This window comes from Panthera onca, chromosome E2, assembly GCF_046562875.1.
Source record: "Panthera onca isolate mPanOnc1 chromosome E2, mPanOnc1 haplotype 2, whole genome shotgun sequence".
NCBI lineage: Eukaryota > Metazoa > Chordata > Mammalia > Carnivora > Felidae > Panthera > Panthera onca.
This window is the reverse complement of record NC_138353.1, coordinates 8,525,461-8,540,232: the sequence shown is the minus strand read 5'-3', so window position 1 is coordinate 8,540,232 and position 14,772 is coordinate 8,525,461. Positions and strand designations below refer to the sequence as shown.

General features: G+C 43.4%; 1 protein-coding gene across 9 annotated transcripts in view; it reads right to left on the bottom strand.

The window, feature by feature from the left end:
• Positions 1–2,996: 2,996 nt before the first annotated feature.
• Positions 2,997–14,772, bottom strand: part of LOC132690823 (orphan sodium- and chloride-dependent neurotransmitter transporter NTT5) — a 56,007-nt gene continuing 44,231 nt past the window's right edge. For 4 of the 9 annotated variants that reach the window (XM_060651712.3, XM_060651714.3, XM_078439528.2 and 1 more), the window contains 11 exons: positions 9,607–10,023; positions 9,009–9,166; positions 8,692–8,818; positions 8,323–8,498; positions 8,015–8,125; positions 7,599–7,840; positions 6,032–6,218; positions 5,441–5,642; positions 5,162–5,321; positions 3,867–4,029; positions 3,258–3,655 (listed from right to left, as the gene is read on the bottom strand). In XM_060651712.3, the coding sequence (XP_060507695.3) occupies positions 3,410–3,655; positions 3,867–4,029; positions 5,162–5,321; positions 5,441–5,642; positions 6,032–6,218; positions 7,599–7,840; positions 8,015–8,125; positions 8,323–8,498; positions 8,692–8,818; positions 9,009–9,166; positions 9,607–9,946 (2,112 nt within the window). In that variant the 5' untranslated portion in view covers positions 9,947–10,023 and the 3' untranslated portion in view covers positions 3,258–3,409. Of the gene's footprint in view, positions 3,656–3,866; positions 4,030–5,161; positions 5,322–5,440; positions 5,643–6,031; positions 6,219–7,598; positions 7,841–8,014; positions 8,126–8,322; positions 8,499–8,691; positions 8,819–9,008; positions 9,167–9,606; positions 10,041–14,772 lie in introns of all 9 variants that reach the window. The other 5 variants (XM_078439533.2, XM_078439532.2, XM_078439530.2 and 2 more) reach the window with 4 other exon arrangements.

Genomic DNA, 14,772 nt, shown 5'->3' with positions numbered 1-14,772 from the left:
GTCACCGGTTGCCAGGCAGATTTCGTCTGGCTGGTAGACTTCATGGTTAACACATTTTGCGGACGGAGGTAAGGGGAGAGCCAAGATAGGAACCGAGGGGGGCCTGTTTTAGAGTTCACGTTCTTAGCCACTGTGCCATAAAGATTCAACATTATGTAAAGCTTCAATATCTAAAAGAGGGGGGAGCAGGTTCGCAGTAACCTGATGGCGTAGACTACAAAGTGTAGACGAGGACCTGGGTACTGATGGAAATTAGGATGTGATAAAGTGGAATTTCAAATGGGTGGACAAAACATGAATTATTCAGTGATTGGGTTGAAACAATTGGCACCTGGGAAAGATTATGCTCCTTACATCACAGTACATTTCAGATGGGTCAAGGATCACACTATAAAAGATGAAAACATAATTCACTAGGAAGAAACATGGGCGGACATTTCTATAATCTTGGCACGGGGAAGGGCTTTCTAAGGATAACATAAAAACAAGAATCCGTAAAGGAGAAATTTGGTAAGTTTGACCATATAAAAACAAAATCTCTGTAGGGCAAAATAATAAGAAAAGGGATGGGCTAAATGTGTAAGGGGCATTAAGGAATCTACTCCTGAAATCATTGTTGCACCATATGCTAACTAACTTGGATGTAAACTAAAAAATAAATAATTAATTATGGGGCACCTGGGTGGCTCAGTCGGTTAAGCGTCCGACTTCGGCTCAGGTCATGATCTCACGGTCTGTGAGTTCGAGCCCCGCATCGGGCTCTGGGCTGACAGCTCAGAGCCTGGAGCCTGCTTTGGATTCTGTGTCTCCCTCTCTCTGACCCTCCCCCATTCATGCTCTGTCTCTCTCTGTCTCAAAAATAAATAAAAACGTTAAAAAAAAATTTTTTTTAAATAAAAAAATAAGAAAATAAAACAAATTAAAAGGCATCAAACTCATAAAAAGTTCATTTATAACAAAAAGCTTAATTTCCATAATATACCAAGAATTTTTAATTTTTTTAAATATTTATTGATTTTTGAGACAGAAAGAGAGAGAGCGAGCAGGCTGGGGAGAGGCAGAGAGAGAGGGAGACACAGAATCTGAAGCAGGCTCCAGGCACTGAGCTGTCAGCACAGAGCCTGACTCACGGCTTTAACTCATGAGCTATGATCATGACCTGAGCCGAAGTTAGAGGCTTAACTGAACGAGACCCCAGGTGCCCCTTCATTTGTTTCTTAAATTCCACATATGATTAATCTCATATTTTTAATACTATAGTTTCTCTGTGCTACATTGATGGTAATTTATTTCCATATGTCTCTTTCTAGTTTTCTAATTGGTTATTTAACCCATCCATTGATGTTTTTAATCTTTGTGATTTTTCACTTCTTTTTGGTTCTTTTACAAATACCCTGATCATTTCTTAGTCTTTTGTATCTTTTTAATTTCAACTCTTTTTGTCTTTAAATATACTAAGCATATTGAGTTTATATTATGTACCTGTTAATTCCAGTACATTAGGTTTTTGAAGGTCTAATTCTGCTACTTTTTTTTTCTTCTAATCTTCCCTTAGGGTACCTTTTTCCTTGCATATTTTGTGATTTCTTTTTGTGACCTCATGTTCATGAAATGCTATGGGGCTTGGGAGAGGTTGTGTTTCCCCAGAGATTATGTATATTTACTTACGACAGGTGCTGGAGGCAAGGTGCTATCCACCGGCACCTTTTATATTAATCTCAACTGGGTTTTTCAGACTATGCATGTGTGAATCTGAACCAAAATTCCATGTGAGAGAAGGTTTTGGGTTACAAATTCTCAAAAAAGAAAAAAAAAAAGACATTATTTGCCTGCTATGAGAAACAGAACCAATACATACATATTTTCTTGCTATCTAACCCTTTCATAGCTTTCTATTGTGTGGGGATTTCCTTTTCTTTCATGAACCCAAGTTCTTCTTTAGTCTTCACCTAAACTTTAAACCCGAAATCTCTAAGATCCTACACTGGCATTTACTAGCTTTAACCCTTGCTGAATTCCAGCTTAGGTTTAATTTTTTTTAATGTTTTTTTTTGAGAGAGAGGGAGAGAGAACATGAGCAGGGGAGGGGCAGAGAGAGAGGGAGTCACAGAATCTGAAGCAGGCTCTGGCTCTGAGCTGTCAGCACAGAGCCCAATGCTGGGCTCGAACCCATGAACCAGGAGATCATGACCTGAGTCGAAGTTGGAGGCTTAACCGACTGAGCCACCCAGGCGCCCCAAGCTTAGGTTTAATTTTTGAACCTCTTAAAGATTTTCCTTAATTTCTTCTAAGCTCATCTATGCATTTAAAGAGGATTGTTGGGGTGCCTGTGTGCCTCAGTCGGTCACGCATCTGACTCTTGATTTCAGCTCAGGTCATAATCTCACAGTTCATGAGTTCGAGCCTCACCTCAGGCTCTGCACTGTTAGTGCTTGGGATCCTCTCTCTCCCCTGCATACTCACTCTCTCTCTCTCTCACCCAAACAAATAAACTTAAAAAATTTAAAAGAAATAAAGAGGATTGTTGAAATATACCTGATGTTACACTTTAGGTGTCTTAATCTATGGTGTGTCTTGTTTGTCTTATTTTGTTGTCATATTGCCTTCAATGAAGTCCTCCTTGAGTCTTCAAACTCTGAAGTTAACCTCTACTGTCTCCCTCATTCTCTGGCAAATATCCTTCCTTCAGGCTCCTAGACCACCTTAGGAAAAATATATAATGTTGGATAAAGGTTTAAGCTCCTTGGTAGACTTGGTAAATTGATCAGCTATTCCTGCTTAAGAGAGACAGGAGGAAGTCACCAATTAGCAGATAGTTAACCACTTTGCCATAATCGGTAACTCCACTGCTTTCTGAGACTATGGTCTCTTATCTGTTTCCTTACAGGAAGGGCCAGGCAGAGAGGGCCTGGGATTCTAGCATTTGAATTGAACAAAGTCAATGGAAGGCAAGAGTGGGAGTTGGGCATTTTTTTTTTTTTCATGACAAAAGCAAAGTTTCACGGGTACTAGCACCATTTTTACCTTAGTTTCGTAGGGATCAGACCTGACAGGTACCACCAATTCCAAGAGGAAGGCAGCCTAGGAGAAGTAGGGGTCAGCCGTCACCATCAACCAAATACTGGAAGTCAAAGAACACCATTATTATGTGTCTGGTGAGGGCAAGTGTAGGAGATGCAGAGAATGACTGCTGTGTTAACCTCCATCTGGCCAGAAGAACTTTCCCAGTCCAGGAAAACAAAACATCTTTGAGTCCAGTTACATTAGCAATTGCTACTTTTACCTTTTCTAACGTCAAGTTGCCAGCCGGGGAGTTCCACTTTGAAAAAAAAAAGTGATGTTTTGCCAAATAAACCAAGTCTTTATTTCCAAGATGAATTACTCACATGGCAGAGAGGTTTTTCCCTGGTTATTTATCCATTTTATTAACCTTTTGACTTTGCATCACCTGAAGCCGTGGATGGGGCTTCAGCGAGTTCCCTTTAGCTTCAGGTTTGAAGATAACTGTGACCTTACTGTGAATCACGGAGACTGAAAAAGCCACATCAATGAGTGTGTACAGGAAGTAGGCAGGGATAGGCAAGATGGTAATGACGATGGAGATGATGAGCAAGACTTTCGCCCATGATGGGTAAGTTCGGATCACCTCATTTGACTGTGGAGAAAGGGAAGATTTAGAATACCCAGTTTCTCTGAAGAGGAAGGCTACAGAGGTTGGGGGTAGGGACATGAACCGAGACAAGAGACTAGATAACTGGGTCCCCAGGGAACCCGAGAATAAGGTGGCAGAGTCTTAGAGGCCAGAGAAGATCACAAAGTCCTCACCCGCTCCCTAAGGGGTTCTGGGGTCTGAGAGAGAGGCTCACAATACTTGAGTCCCAGGCCAAGTAGGTGATGTTCTTCAGACACAGATGAATCAGGGTGTTTACAAACAGGACTAGCAGCACAAATGGAGACAGAAAGCACCACAGCCAACGAAAGATGGGGGAGATGGGGCGGCCCAACATGATAATCAGGTCTGCAAGGAACCTGGGAAGAAGGGCCACGAGGCTTTGGAGGGGCCTGTACAGGCCTTTCCCAGCCTTGTGGAGGGGTCAATCCAAACCCAGCCTGGGAGACAGAGCTTCACGTTTCTTAAACGTTTCTGTTTAAGAAACCTCCACAACCAGTTTTCTTCCCTCTAATTCATCTCGTTTCAGTCTGATTTCTGTCCCAGCCTCAGGATTAAAACAAAACAAAACAAAAAACAAAACAAAAACATTTCTCTCCTCCATCACCCTCAGGATAAAGGCTGAGTTCCTAATGTAGTTTCTTCAAGCCTACTTATCCAGCTTTCTTTGGTGCACCTTCTTAACCCCAACATATATGTACGTTGGGTTCCTTTTGCCTAGAACGCCCTCCTTTTTTCTTTCCCTTGACAAACTCCCCTTCATCTGTCTCGATTCTGTTCAAGCATCACCTCCTTGCCTGACCCTTCAATCTTCTTTACATAACCATCTGTGTTCCCAGAGTACCCTCGGCTGCCTCTATCATAGGCTTACTACCCTGCCCCCCAAATCTGCTTACATACATCTCCTTTGGACTCTGAGAGCAGAAACTCGGTCTAATTTATCCCAGTATCCCCAGGGCTCACAAGGCCTGCCTGCCCCTTGGGCACACTCTGGGTAATATTTGAGAGTGAGTGTACGAATCAGCAACTGATGGCAAGAACCACTATCACCTAGAAATGCTGCCACATTTGGATTACACAATGCTTCTCAAATGTTAATGTGCAGACAATTTACTTGGGGTTCTTGTTAAAATTCAGATACAAAGGTCTGGGGTAGAGTCCAGGGTTTTATATTTTAATAAACTCTCAGGCGATGCCAATGCTATTGGTCCAGAGCACATTTGAGAAGTGAGGGACTGTATGCCCACACTACCCTGGTTAAAAGTAGGGCTCAGGAGCTGCTAGGAGTTGATATAGTCTGTTCACTGCTTTTCCATTTTACAGCTATTTTCTCCAGGCATCAGCCCAGGCCTTCCTCCTTCCCACCCTCCTGGGGGCTCCCCATAAGCCCTGGGATCAGAGACCTGGCAGTGAGAGCAAGAGGGGCCGACACTCCCTAGAGACCCTAGCTGTGTGGGTGTATGGCTGGAGATCCTGGGCTTGGGACATCACCTCCTGGCTCCATAGATCCAGGCCATGGCCACATTCTCCAAGATGACAATGAGGAGGAGGGGCAGAGATGCCCAGTAATCATCCAGCAGGTTCACATAGTAGCTGCCAGAAGGTCTCACAAAAATGAGGCTGCCCAGGAACATAAGCACACAGATGCCCACTGAAGGAAAACATCAGATTTGTATCAAGGTCAGAATTCAAACTAGGTTATAAAAGAGTCCCAGTGGGGTTAAGCTAGACAATGGCCATAGGTGGGAGTGGGGTCATAGGTCTGAGTACCTGTAAGCAGTTTTGTCTGTTTCCTGAGGGAAGCGAAGGTGTCCTGGAGAGGGGTAATAATGCCCTGCATGATCCCTATCATGGTGCTCAGCCCCAGGTTTGCCAGCAACACGAAGATGACGATGGCCCAGAGAGTGGATCCAGAAAACACAGAGATGGTATCAGTAACTGCCACAAAGGCCACACCAGGACCCTCCATAACCTGTGAGTGAAGGGAGGAATGGTAAGGGCTCTGAGCTCATTCTGTAGAACCCTAACCGCATTCTCCTCTCCTCCTCTAGGAAATGACCTGTAGCACTGTCGATGGACATTGTTAAACTCCTCTGGCCTTGAGGCATGAGGACTTCCTCCAACAACAGCTGCTAGTCTGGCAACTCTTTGGGGATGGGGTGAACAGGCTTATATGAACTCTAGTGCTTGGTGCTCTGGAGGCTACACCTGCATTATCACAGAAGGATACTGTGATCCAGTTCAGGATGCTGCCGAGAATTGCCTTTCTGAATTCTAGAGGCACCTAAGGAGAGCTGACGTTTCTGGTGTGCTGGGGGCTTTGAAGGGAACATTTGGACCCCATCCCCAACCCCTACCTACCTCCTTCAATTGTTCAGATAAGTTGCAATTAGACAAATGGGGAAGGATCATGCTTTTCATTTGTTCAGGAAGGTTCTTGAACCATTTGGGGTAGATGGAGCTTGGCTCATAATACAGACTGTCTGGGGGCTGGACCTCAGGAGGCAGCACCCCGGTAACTATCAGATTCATCACTGACTCGGCATTCCTGGGGACAGGGGTAGAATCACATAAAACCATTTGGCCCTTTAAGATAACTTCTCTCTTATCTTTCACACAAGAAGGAAAACCACTAGTCTGGAGTTTTTGATCTGCTTAATGTGCAGCCTGCACTGAAACCTGGGTCTCCAGGGTCCTGGCCCTCACTGCCTGACACCTACTTTCATAATGTGTCTGCGGGAGGCCACAGAGTTTCTGCCTTAAGACCTGGAGGGGTCTTTCCTACAGTGTCACGGAGGGCTTTAGGACCTATACCTCCTACTAGACAATTTCAGGACGATGTTAAAGCTTCTCAGCTTCCTTGACCTGCTGGCCTCTCCAATCTCTTAATGTACAACTCTTCACCTTCTCTATTTTGGACATACTCAACCATTAAGCCTGCTTCCACTTGCCATGCTCCCCAATGCTCAGTATCTCTGGCACATGGTGTTCTCTCTGCCTAGCACCACCCACTCTGATCCCACTCAGTCTACCCAAATTCTACCACTATACCATTCTCCATATGCAAGTTCCTACACATCCTTACTCAGCCCCCCAAACTCTGTTTACTGCCATGGAAAGCTATTCAAGATTTACTTCCATAAGGGCAAGTCAACAAGCTGCAGAAAAGTAGTATGGTGTGATCCGATCTTTTTAATGATATGTTTTTATATATAGGTCTAAGAATGGGAAACATTATGATAGCATGCTAAGTGGTGGTTATTTGTCAGGAGACAGACTCAGCTTGGGATTGCCTCCACCGGAAAGTCTTCTCTGACTGCCCCAGGAAGTTAGTGGTTTGCTCTTCTGTGTCTCTTCATCATCCCTTACTACCAGTTATCATCTACTTTGTGATTATCTTTAGTATCTGCTTCCTCAAAAGACTGTGGTTTTCTTTAGGGCAGGGATGGTGGTCTGCCTCACCATTGGTTGTGTTTCCAGAACTCAACACAGGGTTGGCAGATAGGAGGTGTTTTATAAATGTTTCATGGATATTTTTTAGAATGAATCTTATAGAAGAAAATCAGGAATGGGCTCTGGGGGCTCTGGTGGTACTGTGGGTCTTTTTTTTTTTTTTTTTTCTTTTTTTCTTTTGCCTCTTGTCTAATGATTCAGCTAAAGCTATTCTCCTAATTTTCCAGGCAATCCCCAGTTAAGAATGGGGTGAACACACCATTGACAACCTCTGAGTTTAGGGCTTTACTAGTTTAGAAAGGCAGCCCCGAAAGAGACAGAGTTGGAGCGATTCAGGTGTTGCTACAGTTTAGGATGCTCCCATTTGAGGGTCCCATACTGACTGAGCCTAGATGGGGGCCTAGGCTGGAATTCCACGAGCTATTTCTAAGACTTTGGTCTTTTTGATGATCTGCATATGAAATACTGGGCTCACTTTACGTAACATTTGTTGTTGTTCTTTGTGGCCAAGTGGCCCACTGTGGCAAATACAAACACCATGGCGGTCAGTGAGGCAACCAAGTTGAGAAGAGCCACAGCAAAGGCATCCATGACACAGTTGTTGGATCGAGGGATGTATGAGCTGATTGCGATGAAGCTGCCAAAGCCGTGGCCCATGGATAAAAAGATCTGGTTCCCTGTCCGGCGCCACACTTCCACAGAGTACAGAGCTGGCACCTGGGGAGAAGTACCATGCAAACTGGGATATAAAGTGAGGAGGGGTCTGTGATCTGATGGAAGATGAGGAGGGGGTGAAGGAGGGAACTAGGAGGACCTCTACCAGACTGACAACCATCCTGTCCCTGACACCCCCATGTGCGTAAGAGAATTCAAGGGCAGGGGACACCTCACCTGGGCAGCCAACAAACTGTCGAGACCAAATTTTGCACCCTCCAGCATGAGACTCCGGATAAGGAGACAGAAAAGGATGAAGTAGGGAAGGATCACTGAGACATACAGCATCTGAGTGGGAAGTATGATTCAGAAACAGAGTTCAGCAAAGACAGATGCTGGGACAAGTAGGATCAAAGGCTACTGAGTCAAAGGTCATATTAGTATGTGTTAGAAGGTAGAGGCCTACAGGCATCGGGTTAGGAGAATATTAGGGGGTCTCAGGTAGAAAGGAGTCCATCAGATTAGTAAGTTAGAGAGTGGCTCACCTTTCCAGAGGACTTGGGTCCTCTGATCATGGAGATGCAGATAATTAACCAGGTCACAAAGACAGAGACACTGAGATGCTTAACTGGTAGCCCACCCATTTCGATTTTGTCTGTGGCCATCAATACATTCCGGTACCAAAAGTACGTAGTGGATGTTGTCCGCACACATTCAGGATCTGAGGTGAACTGGGCATGGAGGAAGCTGCAAGACCACGTGACTCCCCCTTCCAATTCCCCTCCACCTCCTCCTTCCAATCTCATTCAACATCTTCCTGCTCATCCCAGTTTTCTCAACAATCTTCTTCCTTCTTCATTTCCCTATCCTTTTTTCAGCCCTCCCAATTGCCCTTTTCTTCCCTCTCTTCTCACCATAAGTACTGGAGTTCCTCAGTAAGGGGCACACTGACCAAGGCAGTGGAGACTGGAAAGACTGAACTAAATAGAAGAGACTCCAGGCCATGAGCACACTGTAGTACAAGCCCACAATGCAGCACACCTAGGGACCAAGGAGAATTCTGGAGACAGGAGAAGAAAGGTAGGCCAGCAGAAAGCAGGGGATCTGACAGAGGACTGGGAACTGAAGAGACTTGACCTGTGGAAGTGAAGTCATGGGACCCATCCCAGGACAAGGGTCAGGGTGCGAGTGGGGTGTAAAGGGCAGGCCGGGGCAGCCCAGGACTCCTCACCATGAAGCTGGTATACCCCACACCACCAATCCAGGGGCTGATGACCTTCCATACACCAATGCTGCCCTGACGCATTCTCTGACCAGCTGCCATCTCCAGGAATAGAAGAGGAACCCCGATCAAGAACAGCATGAGGATGTAGATGATGAGAAAACTGCCTGTGCAAGGGAGTCAGGAGGGCTCTGAGAACCACCTGGGTTTTCAGTGCCTAGACTTCTTTGGGGGCCAGGAAAACACATTCCTCCCGCCCCCCGTGACCTCCCTCAGGGCCACAGGCATCAGGGCTCAACTGTTTCCACATCCCTCATAGTCCCAGGTGTCCCTTCTCTCCCAATTTCTGGAAGACCCAGATGCTTAGGTTCCAGCCCACCCTGGACCCAGGCCTCCAGCTCCACCATCCTCATGAACCTAAATGTTCAGCTACCCTGCTCCCACCCACCCAACATCCTAGGTGTTCAGGTACCTGCCTCCTGTCCTAGTCAGGATCCCAAATCCCGCCCCCTCCCTCCCACATATCTCAGAGACCTCGGAGTAGCAAGGACAGTCCTTTGGCTCCTCGCCCCCTTGTGGGTCCATGATTCCTGGTCCCCAGGCTTACCACCTCCGTTGTGAAAACACAGGTAAGGAAAGCGCCAGATGGTGCTCAGCCCCACAGAGAAGCCCACCTGGGCCAGAAGGTACTCAATTTTATTGGCCCAGTATGGTCGATCAGGGGGGGCTTTATCCTTCAGTTCATCACTGTCTGTGGTCTCCAATATTTCATCACTATCTTCATCAGACCAAATGTTTGGTGACAGAGTGTCAAGCTTCTGTCCCATCCCCATCAATTCCTCAGTAGGCAACTCAGACTTTAATAGTTGGGGAGTTGAGGAAGTAATAGTCAAGGATTTGGAGTCCGAAGGTCTAGACGTCTGGGATTTCTCATCTTGGGCCTCCATGTTTTCACTAACAGTTGTTATCCAGGGTGGACTCTAGTTCCTGCTTCTGCAGGGGTGAGGCCTCCTTCCTTGTTGACCTTAAGGACATCAAGAACTACAGACTTTAGATATATGAGCTAAGTAAAGACAAGACTAATTGTACAAGAACCCCTGAGGCCTCCAAACCCTCTTATCCTTATGTGGATAAGAACATGGAGTTCTCCACCCTTGAAAACATACCAAGGATATGCCTGCCTTTAGAAAATAATAATTTTAAAACAATACTATGTACAGTAATGCCAACAGACATAACATGCGTAACAATAATTTTAACAAAAGATGGGCAAGACCTTTACACACACACACACACACACACACACACACACACACACACACACACATTATTGAGAGAAAATAAAATTAAGGGATATAGCATGTTTGTGAACTAGAAGTCTTAATAGTAAAACAATGTCAATTATCCCCAATTGATCTATAAATTCAATGCAGTTCTTATTGAAATCACACCAGGGTTTTTTGGGGAAATTGACAAGCTGATTCTAAAATGTACATGGAAGAGCTCCTGGGTGGCTCAGTCAGTTGAGCAACCGACTCTCAATTTCAGCTCCGGTCATGATCTCACGCTTCATGAGATCAAGTCCCGCATCGGGCTCTGTGCGGACAGCTTCAGATTCTCTCTCTCCCTCTCTCTCTCTGCCCCTCCTCCACTCATGCTCGCTCTTCCTCTCTCAATAAACAAACATTTTAAAATGGAAAGCAAAAGGCTTAGAATGATTAATACAATCTTGATAGAGAAGAAGCAAATGTAAAGACTAATTATAAAGCTACAGTAATTAAGAGAGTATGGTATTGGCACAGGGATCTATGGCATGAATAGATCCATGGATCAATGTGCTGCACTGTTTAATATGGTGCCTACAAGCCACATATGGCTGCTTAATTAAAATTAAGTAACATCAACGATTTAGTTCCTCAGTCATACTAGCCATGTATCAAGTGCTCAGTAGCCACACGGCTACCATACTGGAAGGACAGATATCAAACATTTCCATTACCACAGGAAGTTCTGTGGATACCACTGGGAGATTTCAGAAACTCACACAAATATAGGTGCCTGATCTACAATAAAGACAGCACTGCAAAGCTGTAGAGAAAGGGCATTCTTATCAATGAATCATTGGTTGTTAGAGGAACTGGATATCTACACAGAAATAAGTGAACCCTGGCCTCCCCAACTTCACATATCAAACAATAATCTATTCAGAGAAGATTGAAGTTCTAAATGTGAACGATAAAACAATAACATCCCAGAGGAAAAACCTAGGAGGGTATCGGCATGACTTGAGTGTAGGCACAGATTTCTTAAATGGGACACAAAAAGCACCAATCATAAAGGAAAAGTTTGACATATTGGATTAAATTAAAACTAGAAACTTCAATGGAAACAACAGTAATTGAATAAACAGACAAGCCCTAAGGCAGTGGAAGATGTTTGCAACATACGTGGTAGACAGAATAATGCCCTTCTCCAAGATATCCACATCCTAATCCCTAGAACCTATGAATATGTTACTTTATATGGAAAAAGTGACTTTTCAATATGGTAAAGTTATGGATCTTGAAAGGAGATTAGCTGGATTATCTATGATGGGTCCAATGTATTTATAGGATCCTTATATGGGAAAAGGAAGGTAGAAGAGTCAGAATCCAAGAAGAAAATGGGATCGCAGGAGCAGAAGTTGGAGTAATGCACCTTGAACGTGGAGGAAGGCGCCATGATTCAAGGAATGCTAGCTGGAAAACTCTAGGAAATGGATTCTTCCCTAGATCCTATGTAAGGAACACAGGAACACTGACACTTGCTTTTAGCCCAGCCAAATGGATTTCAGATTTCCAACCTCTAGAATGGTATGATAATACATTCATGTTGTTTTAAACCACTAAGTTTGTAGTTATTGTTAGAGTAACAGTAGGAAACTAACAAAATATATAACCCCAAAAGGGCCTGTTTCCCAAATGATATTTATAAAAGAAAGAAATATCTATAAATAAGAAAAAGTGGACAAGCTAAAAAGTGGAGGGAAGGGAAAAGAAAGCTTGAATAAGCTTACTAATAGAGGCTTGTAATATATACAAATCAATAGCCATAGGAAATGGTGGTCATTACTCAACTTCACTGGTCAACAAGAAAATGTAACTAAAACCACAATAAGAATAGATGGATATATATGTGATAAATTGCATAGAGTAAAATGTTAATTGTAGAACTGAGGTTGATGGTTATATGGATGGTTAGTGTATAAATATTCCAACTTTTCTGTATGCCTAAATATTTTTTCACACTTGATCTTAGCCAAAAGGCCGAGAAGCGATTGCCTAAATATTTTTTCAAAATAAAATGTTGGGGGTGCCTGGGTGGCTCAGTCGGTTAAGCATCTGACTTTAGCTCAGGTCATGATCTCACACTCCATGAGTTTGAGCCCCACGTTGGGCTCTGTGCTGACAGCTCGGAGCCTGGAGTCTGCTTCGGATTCTGTGTCTCCCTCTCTCTCTTTGCCCCTCCCCTGCTTATGCTCTGTCTCTGTCTCAAAAATAAATAAAAACATTTAAAAATAAATAATAAATAAAACAAAATAAAATGTTGGGAGGAAATCACATGAGATCACTACATACCCACTAGATGAGCTAGTATAAATGAAAAAGTCTGATTAAACCAAATGATGGCTTGTGTGGAAACTTTTGGAACTCACGTACACAGTTGGTAGAAGCAGAGATTGGTACAACTACTTCAGAAAACTAGTTGAGGGGTGCCTGGGTGGCTAAGTTGAGTGTCCGACTCTTGATTTAAGCTAGGTCATGATCTCACAGTCGTGAGATAGAGAGTCCCATGTCTGGCTCCATGCTGGGTATGTGGCCTTCCTGGGATTCTCAATCTCTCTCTCTCTTTCTGACCCTCCTCCCTCAAAATAAATAAACATTAAAAAAAAAAAAACTAAACTAGTTGAATGTACCTACATACTTTATTTTCACATTTTACAATCCATTCCAAAGGGACCATCTAACAAATGTGTACATGAGTACACCAAAAATCATGTTCAAGAATGCTAATAGTTGTACTATTCATAACTGCCAAAACCTGGAAACAACCCAAATCTCTTTCAACGGTAGAATGGATAAGTAATAGTATATTCATATAACGGGTATACAATAATAAAAAGAGTGAACTGCTGATATGCATAACAACCTGCATGAATCTCAGAAATATTACTTTGAGGGGCACCTGGGTGGCTCAGTAGGTTGAGCATCTGACTTCAGCTCAGGTCATGATCTCGCAGTTCGTGAGTTTGAGCCCCACATCGGGCTCTGTGCTGACAGCTCAGAGCCCGGAGCTGCTTCAAATTCTGTGTCCCCCTCTCTCTCTGCCCCACCCCTGCTTGTGCTCTGTCTCTCTCTGTCTTTCAAAAATGAATAAACATAAAAAAAGAATATTACTTTGAATGAAAGAAGCAAGGCCCAGAAAAGAACACAGTACATAATTCCACTTATATGAAGTTCAAGAAGAGGCAAAACAAATTCATGGTGTCAAAAGCCAGGATAGTGTGCTTACATTGTGATAAGTTATAACTATGTGATAACTATAATAACGATTTGGACATACTTGAGATACTTTTTAAAAAAAATTTTTTAAATGTTTATTTATTTTTGAGAGAGAGAGAGCACAAGTGGGAGAGAAGCAGAGAGAGAGGGAGACACAGAATCCAAAGCAGGCTTCAGACTCTGTCAGCACAGAGCCTGATGCGGGGCTCAAATTCACAAACTGTGAGATCATGACCTGAGCTAAAGTCGGACACCTACCGACTGGGCCACCCAGGCGCCCCTGACTTGGGATACGTTAATGAAAGTTTATCTTAGGGGTACCTGGCTGGCTCAGCCAGTAAAGCATGCAATCTTGATCTCTGGGTTGTGAGTCTGAGCCCCTATATTGGGCATAGAGCTTACTTAAAAAAAAAAAAAGTTTATCTTAAAAATAAACATTGGAAAAATAACTAAAAACCCTGGATTTCTATAAAGCAATAATAAACAGAAAATATATTTTATTTGTTTTGTTTTATTTTAGAGAGAGAGAAAGCATGAGTGGGGAGGGGGCAGAGGGAGAGAGAGTCTCAAGCAGGTTAGTGTGGAGCCCAATGCAAGGCTCAAACCCACAAACCATGAGATCATGAGCTGAGCCAAAATCAAGAGTCGGCTGCTCAAATGACTGAGCCACGCAGGTGCCCCAGAAAGTAGATTTTAAAATAGAAAGATGTCACTCACAACAGCAACAAAAACTATATGGCATCAAGAAATAAACCTAAACGTTAAACCAAGACCTTAAATATGCAGAAACATCTCATGTTTATGAATATAAATACTCAATACTGTAAGGATGGAATTTCTCCCCAAAATGATTTATAGATTGAAGGCAATTCCAACCAAAATCTCAACATAACTTTTCATGAAAGCTAAAAAGATTTTACAATTTATATAGAAGAATAAAGTACCGAAAATAATGAAGAGACTGACACTAGTTCTTTGTTGCTGGCCAAGATGAAGTAAAGTAATGATACGCAGCCTCTCCCACTGATGACAGATAAAAATCTTTTTTTTTTTTAATAAAACCTTTTTTTTTTTTAACTTTTTTTTTTTTTTTTTTTTTTTTTTTTGAGACAGGGAGAGACAGAGCATGAACAGGGGAGGGTCAGAGAGAGGGAGACACAGAATCTGAAACAGGCTCCAGGCTCTGAGCTGTCAGCACAGAGCCTGACGCGGGGCTCCAACTCACGGACCGT